Source organism: Xyrauchen texanus, chromosome 35 (genome assembly GCF_025860055.1).
Source record: "Xyrauchen texanus isolate HMW12.3.18 chromosome 35, RBS_HiC_50CHRs, whole genome shotgun sequence".
Taxonomy (NCBI): domain Eukaryota; kingdom Metazoa; phylum Chordata; class Actinopteri; order Cypriniformes; family Catostomidae; genus Xyrauchen; species Xyrauchen texanus.
In genome coordinates, this window is record NC_068310.1 from 10019463 (window position 1) to 10045576 (window position 26114).

Sequence of the window (26114 nt, forward strand, 5' to 3'; positions counted from 1 at the left end):
TGTGAATTTTCTTCCCCATTCAGAACACCCAGTTATAACTATGCCCCTAATCCGGACAAACACTGGATCATGCGCTACACCGGCCCCATGAAGCCTATTCATATGGAGTTCACCAACATGCTGCAGAGGAAGAGACTGCAAACACTGTTGTCTGTGGATGACAGTGTGGAGAAGGTATACACACACACACACATACACACATTTACTTTGTTATCTAAAAGGAGACATACGATAGACTTTGTACAAAACAATTTGTTTTATGTCAAGCCAATTATAATGACTACATATTAACCCAACCCTATCCCTAAAAGAAAACGTCTGTAAAATTAATGTCCCAGGTGTTGATGTTTTTATTAAAACAATTTTTATTGTGACAACTCATTGGAAAATGTAGCATGTTAATCTAGGTGTGACATATCAATAGGATATTCTCTTAGTGGAATAGATCTGCTGTACTGCTGCTACAGAGCAAGTACGAAGACTGCTAGAACGTACACAGCAATACTGAATTCAGTATGTGGACATGCTGCTGCTGCTGCTGCACAATAAGACAAACACAAGACATACTACATCAAGAATGCATGACATGCTGCTGCTGCTCAACTAGACATACCGTAAATACAATCCCCTTGTAGCAGATCTAGACATTTAGAGCTGGGGAGGAGGAGGGTTCCAAAGAAAACTATCACAGTGTGCTGCAGTGAAACCGACTGAAACTATCTAGAAAACTGAGCAAATTTAAATGTTAAGCAAAAAGAGAGTACGCAAGTTGACTGGCTTGACATGTCACATGTGAAGGAGCTAGATAACAAGCTCAAAGAACCTATCAGCTTGTGCCATGAGTTTTATTACTGAACTTGCCCGACAGTTTCTTTTTTTTCTTATATTAAATTCACAATAAACTTTTTGCCATACTTTCATCTTTTATTTTTGGTACTTTTTAAACGACATTTACTGTATTAGATTTTACTGTTTTATCTTTAGACTTAGACTTTCAATATTAAAGTATAAAAATGCATTATATTTCTATGATTTATCATGATACTATGATAACAAATGGTGAAATTGTTAGTTGACAAATTTAAAAAACATTAGTGCAAGTGTGACAAAAGTGTTAACAAATCCACAGTGCTAAAAGTGCCTAAAAGTTAAAGAAAAACGCATATTTTATTTTATTATGAATTTTTATTGTTTTTATTTTTTTGTCTTTCAATTGAGGACATAAATTAATTTAGGTTTTGTCAGATTTAGCTTAGTTTCTAGTCACAATAAGCTAAATCTGTGACAAAGTAATTTCTTACTCAAAGGTACTGTGATGATACCATGGTACAGTGATGGTAATACCATGGTCCTTTTAATATATTCCATCAATGATTACCATATTCATATACCATAGTCTTCACAAGGTACTTCAATAAATACTATGGTATGTCCAAAAAACAATGACCACTGTTCATTTCTAACAAAACATGGTGCTAGTTTCCTCATTAAATATTAGTAATAGAGAGATTACATTGAGCCATGACAGTACATAACTTTATTTTCTAATTCTCTTTGTTTTACACTGAAATGGTCCATGTTTACATACACCAACTACAATAAACTGTTGTAGCCTACTGTACATTACTTTTATTATACCATTGTAGATTTATAACATGCTGGTGGACACTGGGGAGCTGGACAACACATATGTGATCTACACGGCTGATCACGGTTACCACATCGGTCAGTTTGGACTGGTCAAGGGCAAATCTATGCCTTATGAATTCGACATCAGAGTTCCCTTCTATATCCGTGGCCCGAATGTGGAGGCAGGAGGCAGGTGAGTGCCCTCGTCCTTACTGTGCCATCCAAGAGACACGTCAAAGACATCCAAGACAGAAGGTACTGTGGCGGGACCATGGTACAGTGATGGTATTCGATGGTAATAGCATGGTACTTTGATATATACCATGAATAATAAACATATACATTTACCATGGTATTTACATGATACACTGAGGTACTTAAAAGAATACCATAGTATTACCATACCACTATGTGTTACCAAAGCATGATACATTTACATACTTTTTTTGTTAGTAATACAAACATAACAGTGGTAGTGATATTAGTTACAGGTCAAATCATTTTCTTTTTAAAAAGGTATCACACATTTTATAAAAATCATATTCATGGTTAAATGAAATAATATTTGTTTTGTTTAATGTTGTTGATTTTTACGATGCTGTTATGCTCTCTAAGGCTCATTTGGAGTTATATATTAATTTTACATATTACATTAAATATGATATTTTATATTGTAATGTCACATCAGATCCCCCTATCTTGCGCTCTCTCTCTCTCTCTCTCTCTCTCTCTCTCTCTCTCTCTCTCTCTCTCTCTCTCTCTCTCTCTCTCTCTCTCTCAGGTCAGTGTTTAATATCATTAGGCTGTAGTCTTTTTTACCTCTGCTGCCTGATCTGGCTTCACTCTGTTTCTCAGAAAAGCTGATTAGCAGCAGTAAAGTCCACTCATGTGAAGATCACAAGGCTTATGTGTTTTTCTCTGAGAGGAAGGCAAAGAAAAGAGGATAAGGGTTTAAAGTTTGGCAAGATAATTTGGTCAAGAGAAGCACAGCTGGGATCAATTCAACATTAAGGGAGCCATTAGGGAATGAAATCAAATTTAAGAGACAAACATAATTTACTACTTGAAAACTCTGAAAATAAGCATTTGGATTAATCTTCAGGAGTGACGTTCATGCTATTGAATTCACAGGATTTGAAGTGAACTGGAGCTTGAATCATTTCTTAAGATACAGTACAGCATGTTGAGGGTGTAAGGTGGCACAGAACAGTTTTTTTAAATAATGTAATGTGTGTATTTAATAGCTTGCTGGGTTTATGTCCATATGAGTTTATCATACAGTATGTCTTCAGAATGTCTAACTTAAAGGGATAGTTCATTCAAAAATGAAAATTATATCATTACTTATTCACCCTTATGTCATTTCAAACTTTTAGGACTTATTCTTTCTTCCATGGAACACTAAAAAGATGTTTTGAAGATTGTTCACGCTGTTCTTTCACATTCAAAGTAACAAGACAGTAACCATGAGCTGTCAACCTTAACAAATAACCAAAAGCTTCATAGAACTTCCATAAAAGTTACCGTATAAACCATAGTTAGCTATATTTAAAGTAATCTGAAACCGTACAATAGGTTTGTTTGAGGAACAGGCTGAAATTTAAGTCATTATTCACTAATAATCAGTGATTAACATATTCACATATTCAAGCTTTGTCCATTAAAGGAATAATTCAGATTCAATACATGTTCGGCTCAATCGTCAGCATTTGTGGCATAATTTTGATTACCACAAAAAATAATTTAAAAATGTAGGTTGTAATGAGGCACTTACAATGGAAGTAAATGGGGGCCAATTTTTGGAGGGTTTAAAAGGCAGAAATGTGAAGTTTCTAATTTTATAAAAGCCCTTACATTAATTCTTCTGTAAAACTCATGTATTATTTGAGATGTAAAGTTGTTTAAATAATCGTTTATGGGGATTACAGTGTTTATTGTGGTATGTTGTCATGGCAACAATGTTGAAAAATTGGATATTATATTATATAGTAAAAACTTTACATAAATAGGTTAGCAAGCGATTTTATCACACTAAAATCATGTTAATATGCATATTGTTTTGGTCTTCTTGCTATACTTTTGAAACAGTGAGTATTTTAATGTTTACAAATTGGACCCATTCTCCCTATTTACAAATTACATAATTTTCATTTCATATTCATCTCTTCATCGTATCAGTCAATGGTTCATGCTCTGCTCATATAGTTTTCTGACCACCTTGTCAAATGCCAGCCTCCTCTTGTGTTTCCATAGCAACTCCCACATCGTGTTGAACATTGACTTGGCCCCCACCATCCTGGACATTGCTGGGATGGACATTCCACCAGACATGGATGGCAAATCCATCCTCAAACTCCTGGACACTGATCGTGTCATGAACAGGTAAGAGACCTTCAGTTTTTACTCAGCATATAAATTAAAGGTAACATGAAAAAGCATTCAAAATGTCTCATCATTATCATTAAAATATCATTATCAAATATCTTATCTTCTGTAATGTGACATCTGTTGGAGAGAAACAGAAAATTAAGTGAGAATATATTTAGCGTGGTACTTGATTACTTGATTGGGATTTCATTACAAATATGTAATGCAAAAAAAATATTTTTCAGATTCCTGATAAAAAAACATTTGCATTGCTTTTAACCTGATACACTGGCTATTAGATACAAGAACACCTCTGCTCACTTCATTATCACTGAGTGGCAGCAGATGGCACTTTGCCGACATCCAACTGGCACAGAACCCCTCATCACGATGACACCTGCTGAAATCTCATCTCTGTATTCTTCCATCAGACTGCAGATCGCTTTTATTTTAGATGAGAGGAAGAGATGTGTATCTCTTCAGGAGGTGGGGTGGGCAGGAAATAAGAAATCCAGGGGGAAGAGTGTCTTTCAGGAAAAATGACTAGCAGGGAGATTGAGGGGTACACCTCCCACCTCCCTTGTGCTTAGACAAATACTAATTAAAGACCTAGGTTTTTACATTTTCTGTTGGAAATGTAAGAGTTGCTTGCCTGAGCAAAACTCACTGTCATGAAGCTAAACTGTTCTAGGTGGTTGTCAGGGCATTGCTACAGTAAGCGGTTGCTAAGGTGTCCTGAGTGGTTGTTAATGTGTTGCTATGCGGTTGCTAAGGTGTTCAGAGTGGCTTCTAGGGAATTGCTTCTGCCAATAGGAAATCATACATCTGGTCACTTAAAGTAATAGCACGCACCATGCACATTGCACAAACTTGCAATGGGAACTTGGCATTGGGAAGTCTGATTCATTTTATCAAATCAGTTTGTTCAGGTGGTTAATTTTAATGAATCAGTTAAAAAAAACAATTCATTACTCAAAAGAATTATTACAAAATATTCTAAAATCAAATAAAAAACAAATAAAATAACAGCAGTGTGTCTAAAATCGACAAACAGCAAAGCAGGTGTCCTCAATAGTCGGCCTGCGGGCCGGAGAGACAATTGTTTGGCACTTCTGACTAAGGGTCGATACCAGAACCCTTCGAATCGAGTCTTCAAAAAATACAAATTATTTCACCCCGTTGCTGTTGCTGTTCTACAGTCTCCTTCCTGCACCTTCAGCTGTTAGAGATTAATATATTGAAAACTGTTAAAGCATTTATTTACCTCATTTTGTATAACTGTTTCATAATATGTTGCATAAATATATGTCCTGTTTTATATTTGCACATGTATTTCGCTAAGAGTATATTCCAAACGGACTCCCAAAGCCTTGAAACTACTCTTTTTATAATGTCTGGATTAATGCCTGGATAATATAACACAAGGTACAGTGATATAAATACACGTGGAATAGTGCGCATTAAGAATAATATGTATAGAATAGTATAAAATATGATGCATAAGATTAAAAATAATATATAAGAACACACTCAGTCTTTTTTTTATTGAAAATGATTGCAATAATTTTATCCTTATGAACAACAGTAAAAATGAACGCTAATATGCCTAATAATTGAATCTGCAGTTAGGGAAAGTGCAGGGAGGAGATCCCGTTTGGAGATGAGCAGAAACAGTTGACTCGCATGGAGGACATGGAGATTTGATTGTTCATTAAATTTTTTGTTTGTTTGTTTTTTCATTTTTCATTTTCAACAAGAAAAGTTGTGTAGTTTTGTGTATCTGTATACAATCAAATGTTCATAATTGATTTAATAAATGACAAAGGCTACATATATTGAGGAAAAAAACGAATATAAAATTCAGAATACTCGTTGTGACTGAACAACAAAAACAATAAAACAACAACAATAATAATAATACTGATAATAGCTTAACAGATAACATTGAGGGCAGTGGCCTTTGGCTTTGTTTTGCTGACAGAATTTGGCCCATGGTGAAAACTAATTGGGGACTCCTGCTGTAAAGCATAAGCAGTACACAGTAATCTGCATAATTTATTCATGAAGTATTACTCATTAGACACAGATCGTGCAACTTGCTGAATAATGCTGCTCTCTCTTGACAGAAATGCTGAAAATTAGGTGTGAAAAATATTACTTTTGGCTATTTGAGTCTTTTAGGCTTACTTGGTTTAAGGAATGGCAGAAACAGCGCACAAAGCAAAAGGTTTGTCACGTTTGTCAAGAATAATCTGGAGAAGGAATTCAGACACTGCTGGCAAGATGCAAAAAATAATATGACCAATTAACCTGCAAAATAACCAAACCATCCTATCTGCAATGATCTGCTCTTGAAGCGGTATGTGTTTATACTTTACATTTATATTTCATGGTGTTGTGTTTTTAAGCCCTATTTAAAATATGCTATTTTATTTATTCATTACTTTTTCCCACATTGCTGTTGCTACCTGATTTTCACTGATGTTTTAACAGTGAAGGGGGCATCATCATATATAATACATATTTAATAATAATAAATATATATATATATATATATTAGTTTTCATATATATGATTTCACGCAATATAGTATGCAAGATGGTACATTTAATTTTCATATATCGCTTTTGATCCTTTTAATCACATTTTAGCTTGTGTACAAATTTCGCATCCTATCAATTGTTATGATGTCATGAATACGCTTTTTTTTTATAATTATACAAGCCGTTGTCAATGTTTGAAATTTCATACAAACTGAAATGTTGGATAAAAGGTTGTAACCTAATGAAAACAGAAATAAAAATTATATTATAAAAATAATAATTTAAGTGCTAAAGAGAAATCTTTAAGAGATAATAAGCTCTGCAGGAAAGTGTTTACGGTTGAATGAGAGCAGTGCACATTAACACATACATTTGTTTTCCCTCATTCGTGCAATGTATGATTATAAATAATGTCTCTTTTTATAATATATATATGTGTGTGTGTGTGTGTGTGTGTGTGTATATATATATCATTTTTATTTTATTTATTTTTTCAAAATGCAATTCTGACATCGCTATTAGGGTTAGTTGCAATATAATCAATAGTAATAGAAATCCAAATAGACCAGCAAAAGACAAGACCAATGAGAGCACTCCTAAATCTGGCAGAAACTCCTGCAGAGATCATAGAGGGGCTTGTGAAAGCATTGATCAATAGCTCATATCTGCAGAGAAGGTCAGGAGGTGCACAAAGCACTTCTGTTGCAACACCTCTATATCACTTCTTGATCATCTATTCGGTTTTATCATCAGGGGCACAAGAAGGGGGGAAATCACTTTTAACTGCAGGCTGGATTTCTGTACAGCTGAGCCTGTTTGACACCATGCCATTTTTGTCTGTATTACTTTGCCATTTTTCACTCTTTTTCAATACAGAACCTGTTGCATTTATTTGCCGTTTGAGGGCAATCATAGAGCGCACTGAGAGTCGACCAATTTTTGGCCAATTTGCCGTTCCTGATAAGTAACAAAGCCAGTAGATCAATACCCATCTGTCTCTCCTAATTGCAGGTTCCAGTTCAACAAGAAAGGAAAAGTATGGAGGGACTCGTTTCTGGTGGAGAGGGGGTGAGTCAGCAAATTAAATGTGTGCGTGGATGTGTGAAAACAGCTTGTGAGCTCTGGGTTTTTGGTATGAAAGGTCATGAAGGTTTTCTTTTCTCATCTTATGACAGGAAACTGCTCCATAAAGTGTTGAATGATGGGAAAGACCTGGCTGAGGAGGAGAACTACCTCCCCAAATACCAACGTGTGAAAGACCTGTGCCATCGTGCTGAGTACCAGACGCCATGTGAACAGATCGGTCAGGTACAACAACATTTACACATATATTAATGTGATTATTCATGCATGAGTGTATAGAATGAGGACATACCATAGACATACCATAGACTTCTGTTGTTTTTATTTAAATTCAGTGCGATTAATTATATAAAAAATTACCCGTTAAAAATGTATGCGATTGATCATGCCCCCGAATTATAACACAGAATGTTCACCTTCGTGTTTTTACTCGAAGTCTCTGTCAGCAGGGGGCAGTAAGCACAACTCCAGCTAAACAGGCAATGTGCAGCTGTACAAATAACAAGCACTCTTACTGACAGCAGACAACACAAGATGAGAATGCATTCTTGTGTTCAAACACAGCTGGACGCAACTCTTAATTCAGGGTTCTCGAGATGCGTTTTTCTAAGTTTCAAACTATGTTTAACTTGACACAGCGTCCTAAAAATGACAGAACATGTTGCATGCGCTATTTTTAAATCTTTTTAAATCAGTGACTTACTGATACTGTTTACATCTGATATTAAAAGATGTGTTTCGAGTGAACTGATACCAAGTGGAAAGTTCTAAATACAGATGTAAAACCGGTCCAATTAAGTGTTGCGTAGGAACATCACATTTTTAAGATGCAATGTCAAGTGAGCTATCAAAATGAGGACATGTCAGACTTCTATTGTTTTTATATAAAGCACATTTTTAAATTGTTTTAAAAATAGTTTTTCTGTGTAAACATGCTCTAGACGGATGTTTTTGACCATTGCGCCACATCTCGCTGGTTTTGTAGCATCTCACATATGAGCCCCTCGTATTTAAAGACTGTGTCAATTAAAATACATTATTTTTGTATGCCCCCTAACCCTACCCCATTTTTATTTTAGAATTACAATTTATAAATTGTTTTTCCAAATGAGGATGTCCCCAAATGTCCCCTAACCCCTCCCAATAAAGACACATATAGTATCTGTACATTATCATTATCTGTACAGACACATTATCATATTTTTAGATTTTAATTAAAGGCAAGGGTATACTTGGTTTTTCCACATGCTGTTCTTTCACTTTGTTTAACATACTAATAGGTGTAGAACCCTTGGTGTTCTGATGAGAGCAGTGTAACTTTTGTTCCTCATTAATGAGGCTTTTAATGAGGTGGATTTGTAATCTTGTGATAATTACAGATGAGTAAGTGCGCAGGCACAGGGCAGGGGGGTAATTCTCACCTTTTAATTCTGCTGTATAAACACACACAGACACGCACACAGGAACAAACACACATACTTGTCATATGAGGTGAAAAGTTAATAGGGGTTCGGGTGTCAATTGTCCCTATGAGCAGATGCTGTCTAATATAATTCAGTCACAAATACAGTTACAGAGGAATGTGTGTATGTGTAACGAACTGGAGGCTGCGAAGGACAGTGAGGAGAGTGGATCTATATGCAGCTATCTTTATTTAAACAAACAAACAAATAAACACAAAGGAAAAACCCACAATGGGGAAAACAGGAAACTTAAACACGATGAAACAAGACTGAGAACTCGGGCAGGGAACACATACCAGGCATGACAATAATCTAAACAGGCTTGACAACATACATCCAAAACAACGATTCCAAACATTCAAAAATACAGAACATAACGACTGACAAAGGGGAGTGAAAACAACAGGGTTAAAATACATGAACATGGAAACACGGGAGCCAATGAACAAACAGAACTTAAACAAGATAACAGGGTGATAAACTAAAACCAATGACAACTAACGAGGGCAGGTGAAAACAATGAACAGAGAACACGAAGGCTAACAAGAAAACTATGGAACTACAAGGGTGACAAAAGTGCAAACTAAGGAGCTACAAGAGTGACAAAAATGACACACCAAGGGCAACAGTGAGACAAGACATGGTATACCTAACAGTATGTGGGTGTTTCTTCAACTTTGGCACTTTTAGCCTTGTGGACTTTAGAAAGTAAATTCCTGTTAAACCATTTTCACACTCTCACTAATTGTTTTAATTTGTCTACTAACAATGTCCAGCATTGTTCTGTATATGACTGTATAGGCACAGGAGATTAATGTCTTTATTGTAATTTTTCCCCCACTACAGTGTGATTTCTTGCACGTCTCAAATTCTGTATTGTGTTTAATAGATTTCTGTGGTGGAAATGACACTGAAGGAAATTCGAGTTTTACAGTTTAGAATTGAAATAGATGACTCCTTTGTCTAAGGCTAATTTCATAGCTAATATTTTATGTATCTTAAATACACTAAATTACATAATATTTTCACACTAATGGCATAATTAAAAAAAAAAATTACAGCTAGATTGGAAATTACACCCATTAAAATTATTCTGCTCACAAGTGACATTAACTTGTTTTCTTCATATCTCAGTCCTATTTCATCATTATTAGGGGCAAAGTTGTTTGGGGTGGTGGAAATGACGCCACTAATGTTGGACAGTCACAATATTTTATTAATTGATAGACTTATTTTCACAAAAAAATAAATATTAAAATGGTTTGTTTATTTCACTCTTTGTTTAGATGATCATAGTTTAAAACATGTAATAATTGGGGCCTGGGTAGTTTATCAAGTAAAGACGCTGACTATCACACCTGGAGTCGCAAGTTCGAATCCAGGGCGTGCTGAGTGAATCCAGCCAGTGCTCCTAAGCAACCAATTAGCCCGGTTGCTAGGGTGGAAAGTGCCTGAAGTTGAAAAAACACCCTTGTGTGTTTTACAAGAATTTGTAAGATTATGCTCAATTGTCTTTTAGTTGTCTTTTTAGTTTTTGGTACCATGGTACTTAAAGAGTTATCTTTAAGAGTGAAAGTACTTGAAGCAGAGACGGCTCCAGGCTGCGCTCAGCAGGGAGGCATTTATTTTCAATGGGTGGGCACTAGGTATGGGGACTTTTTTTCGGATATCAGATATCCTATATTTATTATTGCTACTGCCTTTTCTGTTAGCTATTACCATGAAGTGATGCAACCCATACAATAAACACATAAACCATTACACATTGCTGCAAGACGTGCAACTCTTAAGAAATTTTATTAAATAAGGGTTAAATAGGCTTATAAAAACAATTGCAAGACCGACTCTGACCACAGCTTTATTATAGCTAACGAACATACACATAGTGTCATACACACTGACAGGACAGTAGTTCTCCACGGCGGGAGTGACATTTCAGGACAACGGACAGCGCAAAAAAAACTGAACTAAATAGGCCTACTAAACTATTAGTCTCATCACAACAACATAACGTGACAACACAATATAGTGAACTTTGACAGTACATAATGCCAGTTAGATAAATACTCTAACAACCGGTCAGCATGAAACTTTAAATTTAACTTACAGTTAGAAAAGCTGAAGACGCCGCTTGTGAGCTGATTGGAACTTCCTGAGAACAGCGTCCTTCCATGCACCACAACACTTTTTTGTCAAGTCCTTCTCGAATGCAAGTTGAACTAGTCTGGCCTTTCTTGTGTGAAGCATGCTGCTTCTGTGTTCTGAAAACACATTTTTGAGCGTGGAGAACGAATTTCCGCGAGGTCGCGTAGAAGCACCAAATACCAAAGCCAGTTGGAGTGCCGTCAACACAGTGGGCATCGCCTTAAGCGTTTTGTAATGTTTGGACAACAGTCTCTGAACTGTCCATTTCTCCTCTGAGTCGTCTTCCATTTGGGACTGGAGAAATCGACGTGCGACGCAGAACTCCGACTCCACTATCTCCACTCCTACTAAATCCATAATGTGTTTGAGTTTTTTCACATCCAGAAAACTTTTATTTTCTGGGTCAAGAGCTTCCAATGCGCTTATCAGCTTTCCATTGCGCTCGCTGAAACGCACATCCATTTCTCCAAGTACGGCATCAATCGCACTGAAAAAAGTCTCTTCAGCTCTGACTTGTCGTTATTTGTGTCGTTTTGTCCCACACTCTCCTCAAGAACGTACTCCTCCAGGTTCCTGTTCATAACACGTCTCCTTTTGCTGGGTTGTATGGGCTCGTTGTTGTTGGTAGCAGTACTCCAGAGCTCGGTAAATGCATCGTCGCATCTCAGATCACGAACACAGTCTATCGCACTGTGCATGAGTTTCACTGCATTCAGTAGGTCCATTTCCTTCGCCTGTAGCTGTTTGTTAGGCGAGTCCAGAATCAGTAATATCTTATGCACACTATGTCCAATGAACACAAAGCTGTGCTCCTTTATCTGGTGTAAAAGGCCAGTTGCCAGCACTCTCACTTCTGATCCAAAGGCCCGAGAGCTGATCGTCTTTGACAGTACCGCAATGATATCCTCCAAGTTTTTAAGGATCACAGAGACCGTTGCTAGATGGCCTGTCCAGCGTTGGTCAAGGGGGCGCTTCAGGGTATCACCTTTATAGTGAGTGGAAACGGTGGGCTTTCTCAGGAAATTATAAAGCATGCCACACACATTAAAGAAGTCACCAATTGCTTCTTCAGCCGACAGAGCATGAACGACCACAAGGTGCAGCTGGTGGTTAAAGCAGTGGATGTAAGGGATTTCTCAGCCAAGTTCTGAGCCTGTGTTTCCCAGACATGAGGGATGCACCGTCATAGCACTGACTCAATATCTTTGCACTGCTGAGCCCCGCTTTTTGAAGTTCTTGTAATATGGTGTCAGTGAGTGTCCCTGCGTCCCCAGCTTCTGCAGTGGCCATGGTAAGCAGACGTTCTGTCACCTTACAACTGTCCTCTGATATGAACCGAATGACTATTGAAATGTTCTCACACCCAGTGATGTCACGAGTCCCGTCAACTTTGATCGTGAACCACTGCGAGCCTATGTCACGTACAATAGCATCCGTTATGACACTGCTCATTGCCTCAAGTAGTTTGTTTTGTATTTTGTGACTTGTGTATGTTGCGTTGCGAGGTATTGTTTTCACGACTTTAACCAGCTGCTGGTCTTTTCGGAGGGTGTATTCAAATAGAGAAAGGAACAGTCCACTCCCCCCCTCTGACATACTATCAAAGGTATCTAGCGTACCACTCAAAGGTAGTTTATTTGTTGCCAAAAACTCCAAAATGTCAATAAGGGCAGACACGTAGTATCGGTTCCTTGAAATCTGCTCTGTGTTAATCAATTTGGAAATCTCTGTGTCCGTCTCTGTGCGTTTCCCTCGTTCCCTCCAAGCGGCAAAGCATGTCAGGTGCTCTTTGGAAGTGGCATGTTTATGGAAGCCTTTGTTGGATTTGTTTGCATGCTTCCAGTTGCAATATCCCATTGTGGTAAAAACTGAATCAACATTGGTATATGCTGTCGCTGACCGAAATTTCCTACAAGGAAAACAGAAAGCTGTCTGTGTTCACAGAGTATTCCAGCCAGTCTGTCCCATGGTACCATGTACTCACAAATGAGTGTTTTTTCCCATTATAAAGGCAGCTTGGATACTTGTCCAGTTTCACATGGTTGGGCTTTTCGTCACCGAGATCTTCAGGTGGACCTTGAGGTGTAGAAGGGTCTGGTCCAAATGTAGTGGAGCTGCTACAGGTGCTAGCTTGGGAAGCTACGATGTTAGCGGCCACGGAGTCACAAATGTTAGCCGGGCTGTCGTTGTCTTGCTGTATGGGGTCAGCAGAATCGTTAATCGGCGTGGAACTTGAAGGAGAAACTGTGGTTTTGAACCATTTCCTAATGTCCATTTTTGGAGAGTTTTGAATGCAGTGCGCCAACTGAAAATCATTTCATTCATGTATTAACGATTTAACATGCGTGATTGGGGGGGCGGCAGGGGGGTTCCTCACAGCGCCACACTGGTTTTATGTTGGCTTTATTATATTTTCAGATAATGAGCAGTTTGTAGACATATATTTTTATTATTTCTCACTGAAATGTGAATTAAATTAAACTGATATTTTTTTGTAAATTATATCATAATTCAATTTGGGGGGGGGCATAAAAGACATTTGGGGGCATTGCCCCTAATGCCCCATACCGCCAGCGCTGACTTGAAGATCACTCTGTCTCTCTCTGCAGAAGTGGCAGTGTGTGGAAGACACCACGGGGAAGCTGAGATTATCTAAATGCAAAGGAATGGCCAGTTTTACCACCGTGAGCAAGCCATCTATTACCAGCTTAAAATCACAGATGTACCTTCAGAGCATGAGCGCTGATGTCAGTGTGAACACTGAGCCTCAAGGCTGCAACTGTGAGCCCAAAACTTACAGACTGAGCACATACTCAAAGAGTAAACTGTTCTCCAAAAAGAGTAAGTAGAACCAGACATCCTGCACAACAACAACAAACACACAGAGCAAGTCCTTAAAGGGGTCATGACATGCATTTTTTATTATTTGAATATGTTCCTTGAGGTTCCTTTACAATATAAGTCTGTCATGTATTTGTAAAGCATGATCATTTCTCACCCTCATTCTGACCCTCTGTCAGAAACACTCGGTTTTGGTGCTTCTTCCCCTTTAAGACTTGACAGTTATGCCCACTGTTATGATTGGCTCTTGACTGACCTGCTCTCTCACTGCTCACAGCTACTGGGTGGGGCTACAGAAGTGATAAGGAAAAGTAGGCGTTGCAAATGTTTACCACAGTGTGACATCACAATGCGGAGGAAGTAGAGAATGAGTCGTTTTGGCAGCTTGGTTTCAACAAATGCTCTTTTTGCAGTGAGGAAGACATTTGAGTTTGGAATAACTTGCAGTGTGTTTGTACAGTATAGTACAATTAACTCTTACATGTAAAAAATAAATAAAGGAAAATTTGATTCCTCATGTCATGACCTCTTTACCTCACATAAATTTGCACCTCACTGCTAAGTCAGTCAAATTTTTGTGAATGAAGGAATCTCCTAAGTTTTCACAAAGCTTTGCAGGGCACCTTACTGTAATGTCAAATTCAAGAGAGCTGTAGACCTAACCAAGCAAATATTTAGTAACTATAAAGCCTATTTCTCAGTAGAAACTGAGTCATAAATTGAAAACAACAACACCAAATACAGGTTGAATAGACAGGTTGTCATACAAATACTGGATTCTTAAATGCTTGATGCCTTCCTACTTCCAAATACAGCCTGCAAAGGTAGTATTTATTTTATTTATTTATTTTTCTTCTGCAGCTATAGACCTTATTCACGCTAGCGCCATCTTTGATTTTTAATGGGAATGACAATGAGGCTGTGAGTGATAGACTTACTGTACTGCAGTTTAAAGTGTTTTAGGATCGTTCTGCTGACAGAACATTGATAAAATATCTGTCCAAGACCATTCAGCATACAAAGAACTCTAGGTAACATGAGTTGTGGAAAATCAGATGTGATCTAGGAGCTTTAAACAGCTTCTAGTCAAGTCTATCCCTCACAGCCTCATTGTCATTCCTTTTAAAAAATCAAAGATGGCACTGCTATGAATAAGGTCTTTTACAGCGAATTTCCAGGCTAATTCCTTCTCATTCTCTGATTGAGTCTGTGTGCCTCTGCTGCCCCCTGGTGGAGGTTAATTGTAAACCAACCTCTTCTTACAGAACTGAAATCATTGAAGAGCTACTCTAGGAACCGCTACGCCCGTGCTGTCTCCATGGAGATGGGGGGAGATCTATATGCAGTGGACCTGGATCATGAATACAGGCCCGCGGGCACCAGGAACCTCAGCATTGGACAGAGCCCAGCAGATGAGGGCGAGTTCAGTGGCATGGGACCTACTGCCGTCAGCCAGACCAGTAACAGTTTGAGTGTGCCCTCCTCTATTAAAGTCACTCACAGGTGAGCTAGATCTGTCAACCCCTATTTTGGGGATATTTTGGGATGTTCTCAATCAATTACAAAATGTATTAATACAGAATATAAAGCAAATACTGTTTTTAGAAGTTCTTAAAATGCCAGAAAAATAGGGGTAACTTTTTGGGGTCGAGGTGTAAGTTTATCTGAAGTTATTATAATTGTATTATAAGTCTAAGGTATTTCTCCATTTTGAAAGCCATGTAAGCATGAGTGTGAATGTTTGCAGGTGTTCCATTTTGGCCAATGAAACTGTGAAATGTGATGTTGGTCTGTACAAATCACTGCAAGCATGGAAGGACCACAAGCTCCATATCGACCATGAAGTATGTATCATACTGCACCCATATATAAAGAGATCATTTACACACACACACACACACACACACAAATAAATACAAATTATATGTATTTTCTGACCTCACGTTGATGTATTCCCTCTGTGGACAACCAAAGCAGAATATCTGAGCTGCTGTTATCCATAACAGTGTAAGTGGCTGGGAACTGGGGCATTCAAGCCCCAAAATATGCAAACAGCACCATAATTGTGCCATAGAAGTGTACAATATAAACAGAAAGAAGTCAGCACATAACAACTTAAATTTTGGTCTATTCCTCGCATCTTACAAGTTATCTTGTGGAGTATGTACCTTAAAAAATATATAATAATTTACTCATCCTCATGCCATGTCCAATGTGTATGACTTTTTTCTTCTGCTGAACACAAACAAAGATTTTTAAAAGAATATTTAAGCTATGTAGGTCCTCACAACGCAAGTGGATGGTGACTAAACCGTTGAAGCTCTAAAAAGCACATAAGCATTGAAAAGTACTCCAATGGTTAAATCCATGTCTTCTGAAGTTGGTTTTGAGAGAGAACAGACCAAAATGTTACTCCTTTTTCACTGCACAACAGTCTCCTTGGTGACCATGATTTCAAGCTCGATTACTCTTCCTTTGGCACCATCTAGCGCTCTGAACTTGCATTAAGCACTAGGAAGTGTAATCGAGCTTGAAATCATGATCGTGCCGAGAGACTGCAATGGCAAGATGTACAGTGAAAAAGGAGTTAAATTTTGGCTTGTTCTCACCCAAAACCAATTGGATTGATTCAGAAGACATGGATTAAACCACTGGAGTCTGAGTTATTACTTTGATGCTGCCTTTGTGCTTTTTAGAGCTTCATAGTTTTTGTCACCATTCACTTGCATTGTATGGACCTACAGAGCTGAAATATTCTTCTAAAAATCTTCATTTGAGTTCAGCATAAGAAAGAAATTCATACACATTTGGGATGGCTTGAGGATGAAATTCTGTGAACTACACCTTTAAATACATTTTAATTGTAAAGAAAATAGCATCTGGGACATTCAGTTAAATATATCCTTTTGTGTTCCATGGAAGAAAGAAAGTCACACAGGGTTGAAACTACATGAAGGTGATAGACCCTCATAGACCATTATGTTATTATCTACACTGTCCCCTCTTTTCCAGATCGAAACACTCCAGACAAAGATCAATAACCTGCGTGAGGTCAGAGGTCACCTGAAAAAGTCACGGCCTGGGGAATGTGACTGCAGCAAATACTTGTGAGAATGACATCTGTCAATCATCTCTTCTAAATTAACTCCATTCACAAGCATGTCAGATGAAATATTGATTGTCTATAATGGATTAGCAAATCAATTACTTTGAAAGCTTTGAATTACTATTCCTTCAAGTCAAATTTTTTTTTTTATTATTCATAATTATGAATATATTTGATAAGATGTATTTATAATATATAATGTATTTCATATATAATTATATACATAATAATATATATCATCTAATAATTATCTTTTGTATTTTTCTTCTGTTTTAGTTACAAGTCCAAATACAAGAGTAAACTGAGAAAATACAAAACAGGAAGTGTCCATCCATTCAGGTGGGTTTCTGTCTGTATGTATTAGTGGATACATATGTGAACAGATGCAGCATGTGAATGCATGCTTTTATCACATGCTTTCACGCGGCCTATCGCACAAATTAGTGCAGTATCAGGCTAAGTAAGTAAGCTTCTTAGAATTTAAATAAATTAGTTACGCTCCCCCCATATGTAATGCTAAACTATTAGCAAACAGTGTTTGTCAAAGAATGATACATAACTGCCTCGCCCCCTTTTGATCTTGTCTCTCCTGCAGCACCTACAGTAAGATTGCATGATACCATGTTAAATTGCTATTTTGAATGCATTTATAAAGGCTGCATCTGTTTGTATGATCATGTTATTGATCATTCTCTCTCTCTCTCTCTCTCTCTCTCTCTCTCTCTCTCTCTCTCTCTCTCTCTCTCTCTGTAGGAAAGGGCAGGAAAAGGACAAGAAGGCCTGGTTATTGCTGGAACAAAAGCGCAAGAAGAAACTGAGGAAGCTGTTGAAGCGTCTGCGTAACAATGACACCTGCAGCATGCCCGGCCTCACCTGCTTCACACATGACAACCAGCACTGGCAGACTGCACCGTTCTGGACATGTGAGACACACAAGCACACAGACAAACACTGCCTTTGTGTCTGGACTGGATCCACTTATCACTTTCTATTGTGTCTTTATTTGCAGTGGGGCCATTTTGTGCATGCACCAGTGCCAATAACAACACCTACTGGTGCATGAGGACAATTAATGAGACACACAACTTCCTTTTCTGTGAATTTGCCACTGGATTTCTAGAGTACTTTGACATCAACACAGATCCTTATCAGGTCAGTGGTCATATTTAAAGACGAGATGAAATCAAAACTGACCCAATTTACTTGTAGTTCACTCATCCTCATCCTCATGTCTTAAACTATACTTTCTTTTCTTTTTCTTTTTCTTTTTTTTTAAATGAATGTCCTGGTTAATCTTTGAAATACAAAGGCAGGGACTCCCTTTAAAGTTTCTGAAATTATTAAAATCGTTTGCTGATGGAACCAAGTCCACATTGGTGTGTAAATAACCAGTCAAATCCAATGGATCAAGTGTTATTTTTCACTGAATATTCTGTTTTTCATAAATCACATTGTGGACGTTAAATGCATTGAAAATACCATTTTATGTTGAGTTTAGCTACATTCAGTATTAAGATCTTTTAACATTTTCTGTTTACCATGTTTGTATTAAGTAATTTATTAAAAGAATTTACCATGTTTAAGTGTGTTATAACATTACATTTTTACACAATTCTAACTGTAAAAAGGTTTTAATATAAAAATGTTTAGAGTTAAATAATTACCAAAATAAATGAACAAACAAACACTTTCAACCAAGTAGAAAAAACAAATGCAATTTAAATTACACCTTACTTGTCACAGCAGCTTTAAAAGAATACAGGTGAAACTCGAAAAATTAGAATATCGTGCAAAAGTTCATTAATTTCAGTAATTCAACTTAAAAGGTGAAACTATTATATTATATAGACTCATTACAAGCAAAGTAAGATATTTCAAGCCTTTATTTGATATAATTTTGATGATTATGGCTTACAGCTTATGAAAACCCCAAATTCAGAATCTCAGAAAATTAGAATATTACATGAAATCAATAAAAAAAGGATTTTAAATACAGAAATGTCGGCCCTCTGAAAAGTATAATCATGCATATGTTCTCAGTACTTGGTTTGGGCCCCTTTTGCATTAATTACTGCCTCAATGCGGCGTGGCATGGATGCTATCAGCCTGTGGCACTGCTGAGGTGTTATGGAAGACCAAGATGCTTCAATAGCGGCCTTCAGCTCTTCTGCATTGTTTGGTCTCATGTCTCTCATCTTTCTCTTGGCAATGCGCCATAGATTCTCTATGGGGTTCAGGTCAAGCGAGTTTGCTGGCCAATCAAGCACAGTAATACCATGGTCATTGAACCAGGTTTTGGTATTTTTGGCAGTGTGGGCAGGTGCCAAGTCCTGCTGGAAAATGAAGTCAGCATCTCCATAAAGCTTGTCTGCTGAAGGAAGCATGAAGTGCTCTAAAATGTCCGGTAGGCGGCTGCGTTGACTCTGGACTTAATAAAGCACAGTGGACCAACACCAGCCGATGACATGGCTCCCCAAACCAACACAGACTGTGGAAACTTCACACTGGACTTCAAGCATCTTGGATTGTGTGCCTCTCCATTCTTCCTCCAGACTCTGGGACCTTGGTTTCCAAATGAGATGCAAAATTTGCTCTCATCAGAAAAGAGGACTTTGGACCACTGAGCAACAGACCAGTTCTTTTTTCTTTAACCCAGGTAAGGCGTTTGACATTTGAAGCCCATGTCCAGGACCCGTCTGTGTGTGGTGGCTCTTGATGCAGTAACTCCAGCCTCAGTCCACTCCTTGTGAAGCTCCCCACACATTTGAATGGCCTTTTCCTGACAATCCTCTCCAGGCTCACGGTCATCCCTGCTGCTTGTGCACCTTTTTCTTCCACACTTTTCCCTTCCACTTAACTTTCTATTAATGTGCTTTGATACAGCACTTTGAGAACATCCAACTTCTTTTGCAATTAACTTTTGAGGCTTTCCCTCCTTGTGGAGGGTGTCAATGATGGTTTTCTGCACAACTGTCAGGTCAGCAGTCTTCCCCATGATTGTGAATTCAACTGAACCAGACTGAGAGACCATTTAAAGGCTCAGGAAGCCTTTGCAGGTGTTTAGCTGATTAGAGTGTGACACTTTGAGCCTACAATACTGAACCTTTTCACAATATTCTAATTTTCTGAGATTCTGAATTTGGGGTTTTCATAAGCTGTAAGCCATAATCATCAAAATTATATCAAATAAAGGCTTGAAATATCTTACTTTGCTTGTAATGAGTCTATATAATATATTAGTTTCACCTTTTAAGTTGAATTACTGAAATTAATGAACTTTTGCACGATATTCTAATTTTTCGAGTTTCACCTGTAGTTCACCCAAAAATGAAATTCTCTCATCATTTACTCACCCTCATGCCATCCCAGATGTGTATGACTTTCTTTCTTTTGCAGAACACAGAGATTTTTAGAATAATATGTCAGCTCTGTTGGTCCATGTAAAGCAAGTGAATGCTGTCCAGAACTTTGAAGCTACAAAAATCACATAAATGCAGCATAGAAGTAACCCATATGACTCCAGTGGTTAAATCCATGTGTTCAGAAGTGATGCGATAGGTGTGGGTGAGAAAAAGATGAATATTTAAGTCCTTTTTTTACTATAAATCTCCAATTTCTCTTTCAATTACACATTCTTCTTCTTTTGTTTTTTTGGCGATTTGCATTATTCGTGCATATCTCCACCTACTGGTCTGGGCTGGTCAAAGATGGAGATTTATAGTAAAAAAAGGACTTAAATATTGATTTGTTTCTCACCCAAACCTGTAATAGAATAGACCTGTAACAGTAATTCTTGAAAAGAAATGGATTAAAACACTGGAATCATATGGAATAATTTTATGCTGCTTTTATTTTGGAGCTTCTGAGTTCTGGTCACCATTCACTTGCATTGTGTGGACCTGCAGAACTGAAATATTCTTCTATAAATATTAATTTGTGTAGTGCAGAGGAAATTTCTACACATCTGGGATGGCATGTGGGTGAGTAAAAGTTGAGAGAATTGTAATTTGTGGGTGAACTATCACTTAAATTATGTTTGTTATTATAAATCAATCTTTCTTTCTCTCTCTGTACATTTAGTTGGTGAATGCAGTGAACACGCTGGACCGGTATGTGCTTAATCAACTGCATGTTCAGCTCACGGAGCTCAGAGGCTGTAAAGGCCACAAGCAGTGTAACCCCCGCATACGCAGCCTGGAGATCGGTGAGTCACACATACCCGCTTTTCTGCATGGAAATAAACACACCTCCACATGCGTTTGTATGGATATACAAAATCTTCACGCACACTTATATGATGTGTACATTCACATAGTTTGGTTGCCACACACACATACACTTCCTGCTTTAAGGACAACAGGTGACATGGAAATATCACATCTTCATCATCATCGTCGTCACCTGACCACTAGCCCTGCTTTGCTTTCTGTCCTCCTTGTTTTGTTTTTTTATGCAAACAGAACCTACTGAGCTGCTGTCCTGAAGGGTAAACTTGTTCTGCTGTGCCTCACAGCATGCTGCAGAGCAAGAACAAGTCAAACAGTATTATGTTAAAATGTTCGTAGTTGTATCTGACATGTCGTCCATGTTCACAAAGTCAATCTCCAGGGATATATGTAGACAGCAGAGGCAAATTCATTGATTAACTAATTGATTCATTCTAAAAACAATTTGACATTTTCGACCCACTTCTGACAAACATTTGTTAAAAGAAATCAACTACTTAAAGGAATGTTCCAGGTTCAGATAAGCTCAATTGACAGCATTTGTGGCCTAATGTTAATAGCACAAAAATGTATTTTCTTCTCTTTAAAAAAAGCAAAAATCAAGGTTACAAATTAAGTGAATGGGGTTTAAACACAGAAATGTGAATCTTATAATTTTATAAAAGCACTTGCATTAACTCTTCTGTTAAAAATCAAGTATTATTTTAACTGTACAGTTGGTTAAATCATACGTTTTTACAGTCATTTTAGGGTTTAGCATTACATCGTCATGGCAACAAAGTTGTAAAATTAGCTGCAACTATACACAGAAAACATTTGTAAGTGATTGTAACACACTAAACTCATGTGTACATGGATATCCTTTATGTCTTGTGGCTATACTTTTGAAACAGTGAGTATTTTGACATACAAAAATTGGCCCCATTCACTTCCATTGTAAGTGTCTCATTGTAACCAAGATCTGTGCTTTTTTTAAAGAAAAGGAGGGACGAGTCAAAATAACTTTTTGTGCTAATCAATATTATTCAACAAATGCTGTAGATTGAGCTTAACTTGTATGGAACCCAGAACATTCCTTTAAAGTTGACAAAATGATCTTTTAAACAAAAAAAACACCTAAAAACACTAAAATGAAAAATGGAGCAAATATATGAATGACTCATTTTGTTCAAAGGGGTGTATTAAACATATTTTTGTCCATTAAACTTGTAAGAATGAGATGGTATTCTTTCTCTAAAACAACCTGCCTCTGACTAGCAATAGCAAGTAACAAATCAAGGTTTGACCTACCACATGACCCGGGCAGACTTTCTGGTGATGCTTTCTTAAGGGTTAATGGGGTTGTACATCATATTGTTTTTACAGTCTCTAACTAATGATATTGTCTCTTCTTCAGGAGGTAAAGAGAGAAGCAGCTTTGATGAATACAGGTATCACTGCCAAATTAATTTAACCCCATTTAGACAAGAGGGCAAATGTAAAGATTACTTGGAATGAAAATACTAATCCACTTCCGCAGTTCTGTTGTAGATAGCTTGGATCTTAAACATGAATGTTTAAGTAGTTTGATGCACATCACACACAAAGGCATCACAGGAATTCAGTCGTCAATGTGAAATGAAGGAGAAGACTTCATTGTTATACTCAAAGACTTTTGGATTTAAAGGAATGTTCCACTTTCAAGCTCTAAAGAAAATGTGTCTATGGTAATACATTTGGAATGGAAGTCAATGAGGAAGGCATTCTGGAATATTTAAAAGCCTAAATGTGTCACTCATATTTTAGTACATTTATGCTAATTCTTCTGTACAAAAAGGGGTTATTTGTTGTCTAAATTATCCTTTTAGTAGTGCAATTAATTATCTAGGCACATGAACTTCTGTTTATTCGTTTATTCGTGTGGGTTCAGTTTGAATGCCCCCTTTAACCTCTTGCGACCCCGCATCCACGTGTGTGGACATTGTTTTTTTCTTTTTTTATCACTGTACAATATGGTCCTGTTCATTAACATTAGTAAATGCATTCCTATATATTTACTGTGCATTTACACATTGAGAATCGATGGATTCATGCAAAAGCTTTCTATGCAGCTAAGTGCATTCACTCCAAAAATCTGACCAAAAGTTCAGTTTCAGGCTGCAGATGGTTAAGAATTTACATAGTTATGACAGGAGTTGAAAAATTGTGAAACTTGTGGCTATACTTGCGAAACAGTATATAGTTGTAATGTTTATCGCAGTGCCTTGCCCCATAAACTTCCATTGCTAGTGTATTACTGTCAACATAATTTCTGAGGGACATGTCAAAAATATGCTAGATGGACATCTTTAACTGCGTTTTTTAGTGTCTTGTGCATGAACACCATATTATTAGATGGCATGTCAAGTTAAAAAGAACCTCAACTTTTAAAAATGCATCTTGAGGGCGCCTGGGTATCTCAGTGAGTATTGACGCTGACTATCACCCCTAGAGTCGCAAGTTTGAATCCAGGGCGTGCTGAGTGACTCCAGCCAGGTCTCCTAAGCAACCAAATTGGCCCGGTTGCTAGGGAGGGTAGAGTCACATGGGGTAACCTCCTCGTGATCGCGATTAGGGGTGCTCGCTCTCAATGGGGTGTGTGGTGAGTTGTGCGTGGATCACGGAGAGTAGCATGAGCCTCCGCATGCTGTGAGTCTCCGCGGTCACGCGAGTCACAATGAGCACCGTGATAAGATGCGTGGACTGATGGTCTCAGAAGCGGAGGCAACTGAGACTTGTCCTCCACTGCCCGGATTGAGGTGAGTAACCGCACCAACACGAGTACCTACTAAGTAGTGGGAATTGGGCATTCCAAATTGGGAGAAATGGGGATAAAAATAAATTTAAAAAATAAACCTCGAGACACCCGTGTTCTGTTTCATTCATTTCACCGTGTCTATTTTTTTTTTAGCACAAGAACATTTTCGATCTGAGTGCCTTACCACATACACACTATACATACAGTATATACATATATATATTTAAACAAATGGCTTAAATTAGATATATTTAAATTTGCTTAACTTTGCAAGTTTTTTTTCACTAAGTTTTAAATTTTGCTACTATTATTAAATACTTCACATTTATGGAACATTCCTTTAAGTTTAAGAATGGGAAAAGGAAACCTAATACTAGACCAGCACTCTCAGACTACAGAGAGCAAGTTGTTTATCCCAAAACATGGGAAGCTGTAACTTCAGTGCTGCCTTTTAAAATAGATTGGTTACACTACTAGATGGTTCAATTATTCAGCTAGAAGTCTATGGAAAAGGATTTATTCCAACAACCAAATTGAACTATCCCATTTAAAAAACAAATCTAAATGGCATACCTTATCATTTATATTCCATATAATTTTGTACCTTTTTGTTAGCCTGAAACCTTTCAATGTTACAAATGTTATGACAAATCAAACCCATCTGTATCTATCTGCAAAGCATTAAGCTCCAATTTATTACCTTGACCATCTAGATGTCTACTTCTTCAGATATTGTACTCTCATGAAGAGCACTAGTGCCTCCTTCTCTCTCTCTCTCTCTCTCTGTGTATTGGTGTCTCTTGTTCTGTCTCTCTCTCTCTCGTCCTCTATACTGTGCCTTGCATGTATTCAGCCATTGATGCTGTTGTGTGTATGTGAAAGCCTTTGAGTTGTCTGATTGGCTCCTTGTCTATCACATGCTTCATTTTGGGGTGGGGTAACAGTTTGTCTTATCATTGCTTGTCGCATTAGGCAGTTTCAGCGCCGGAAATGGCCTAAAGTGAGGAAGCCTGTCTCCAAATCGCTGTGAGTTTGGATAATAATTCTGCTTCTCGTCCATAGGATACAATGCCACCAAGCCACCGCCTTTGTCAGCTCACTATTCTCTCTCACTGTCTCTTTAATTTCCTCTCTCTTGAATGCATATAGTTCTGCCTGGCCTGCATGATACAGTATTAGTTTGTAGAGGCAGTTGTTTTCCTCGTTGTCTATGTGCATGGAAACTGCTCGGAAAGGCAGTTTCATTTCTGACAATGAGGGATTTTCACCACTTGCCTCTATTCGCCTCGCTTGATTCCTGAATAAATTACGTTCTATCCTCCACCATCATGATCATTTACATTTTTTTTATTCACCCAGATAAGAAAATTCTGTCATCATTTACTCACCCTTATGTTGTTCCAAACCTGTATGACTTTTTCTTCCGTGGACACCAAATGAAAACGTGACCCAGTGTTCTGTTTGTTAATTTCGTCATATACTTTGTCTTTTGACGAAAATGTTCTTTAAATTTTGTTAATATTTCAGAATGTCGTATTGATAAAATTTGTCAATTTTAGTCCACACAAATTACACATTTTAGTTGATGATAATGTACAAAATGAGAAAAACATGTAGCAGACTGTCTGTAACAGACCAAACTTTCATTCAATACATCAAATATTCAAACATTTTGAAAATTATAAACTTAAAATGACTTAAATATATATATATCAAACATATTAATATGTTTAATATGAATGATTAAACAACATGAGAAAAGTGTCCTGAATACAAGAGCTCCTGAAATAATAACATATAAAGAATAAACGGAAGTATTAGCTACTTTTTAGAAGTTTCTTTGTTGTGATTTCCTCACATTTAGACAGTTATTGTGTTACATGTAGCACACTTGTAATGAAATGTGTATTCACAACGCAAGTTACACATTCTGAC

General features: G+C 37.5%; 1 protein-coding gene across 7 annotated transcripts in view; it reads left to right on the plus strand.

Annotated features, from left to right (window-relative positions):
- The window catches only part of LOC127629152 (extracellular sulfatase Sulf-2-like), a 242361-nt gene that overhangs the window by 208103 nt on the left and 8144 nt on the right, over positions 1 to 26114 (plus strand). For 4 of the 7 annotated variants that reach the window (XM_052106243.1, XM_052106242.1, XM_052106241.1 and 1 more), the window contains 13 exons: positions 24 to 174; positions 1647 to 1822; positions 3883 to 4011; positions 7551 to 7607; positions 7715 to 7847; positions 13840 to 14071; positions 15337 to 15574; positions 15819 to 15915; positions 17084 to 17178; positions 17454 to 17516; positions 17931 to 18100; positions 18187 to 18329; positions 21258 to 21381. In XM_052106243.1, the coding sequence (XP_051962203.1) occupies positions 24 to 174; positions 1647 to 1822; positions 3883 to 4011; positions 7551 to 7607; positions 7715 to 7847; positions 13840 to 14071; positions 15337 to 15574; positions 15819 to 15915; positions 17084 to 17178; positions 17454 to 17516; positions 17931 to 18100; positions 18187 to 18329; positions 21258 to 21381 (1808 nt within the window). Of the gene's footprint in view, positions 1 to 23; positions 175 to 1646; positions 1823 to 3882; positions 4012 to 7550; positions 7608 to 7714; positions 7848 to 13839; positions 14072 to 15336; positions 15575 to 15818; positions 15916 to 17083; positions 17179 to 17453; positions 17517 to 17930; positions 18101 to 18186; positions 18330 to 21257; positions 21382 to 22799; positions 22834 to 25151; positions 25206 to 26114 lie in introns of all 7 variants that reach the window. The other 3 variants (XM_052106246.1, XM_052106247.1, XM_052106248.1) reach the window with 3 other exon arrangements.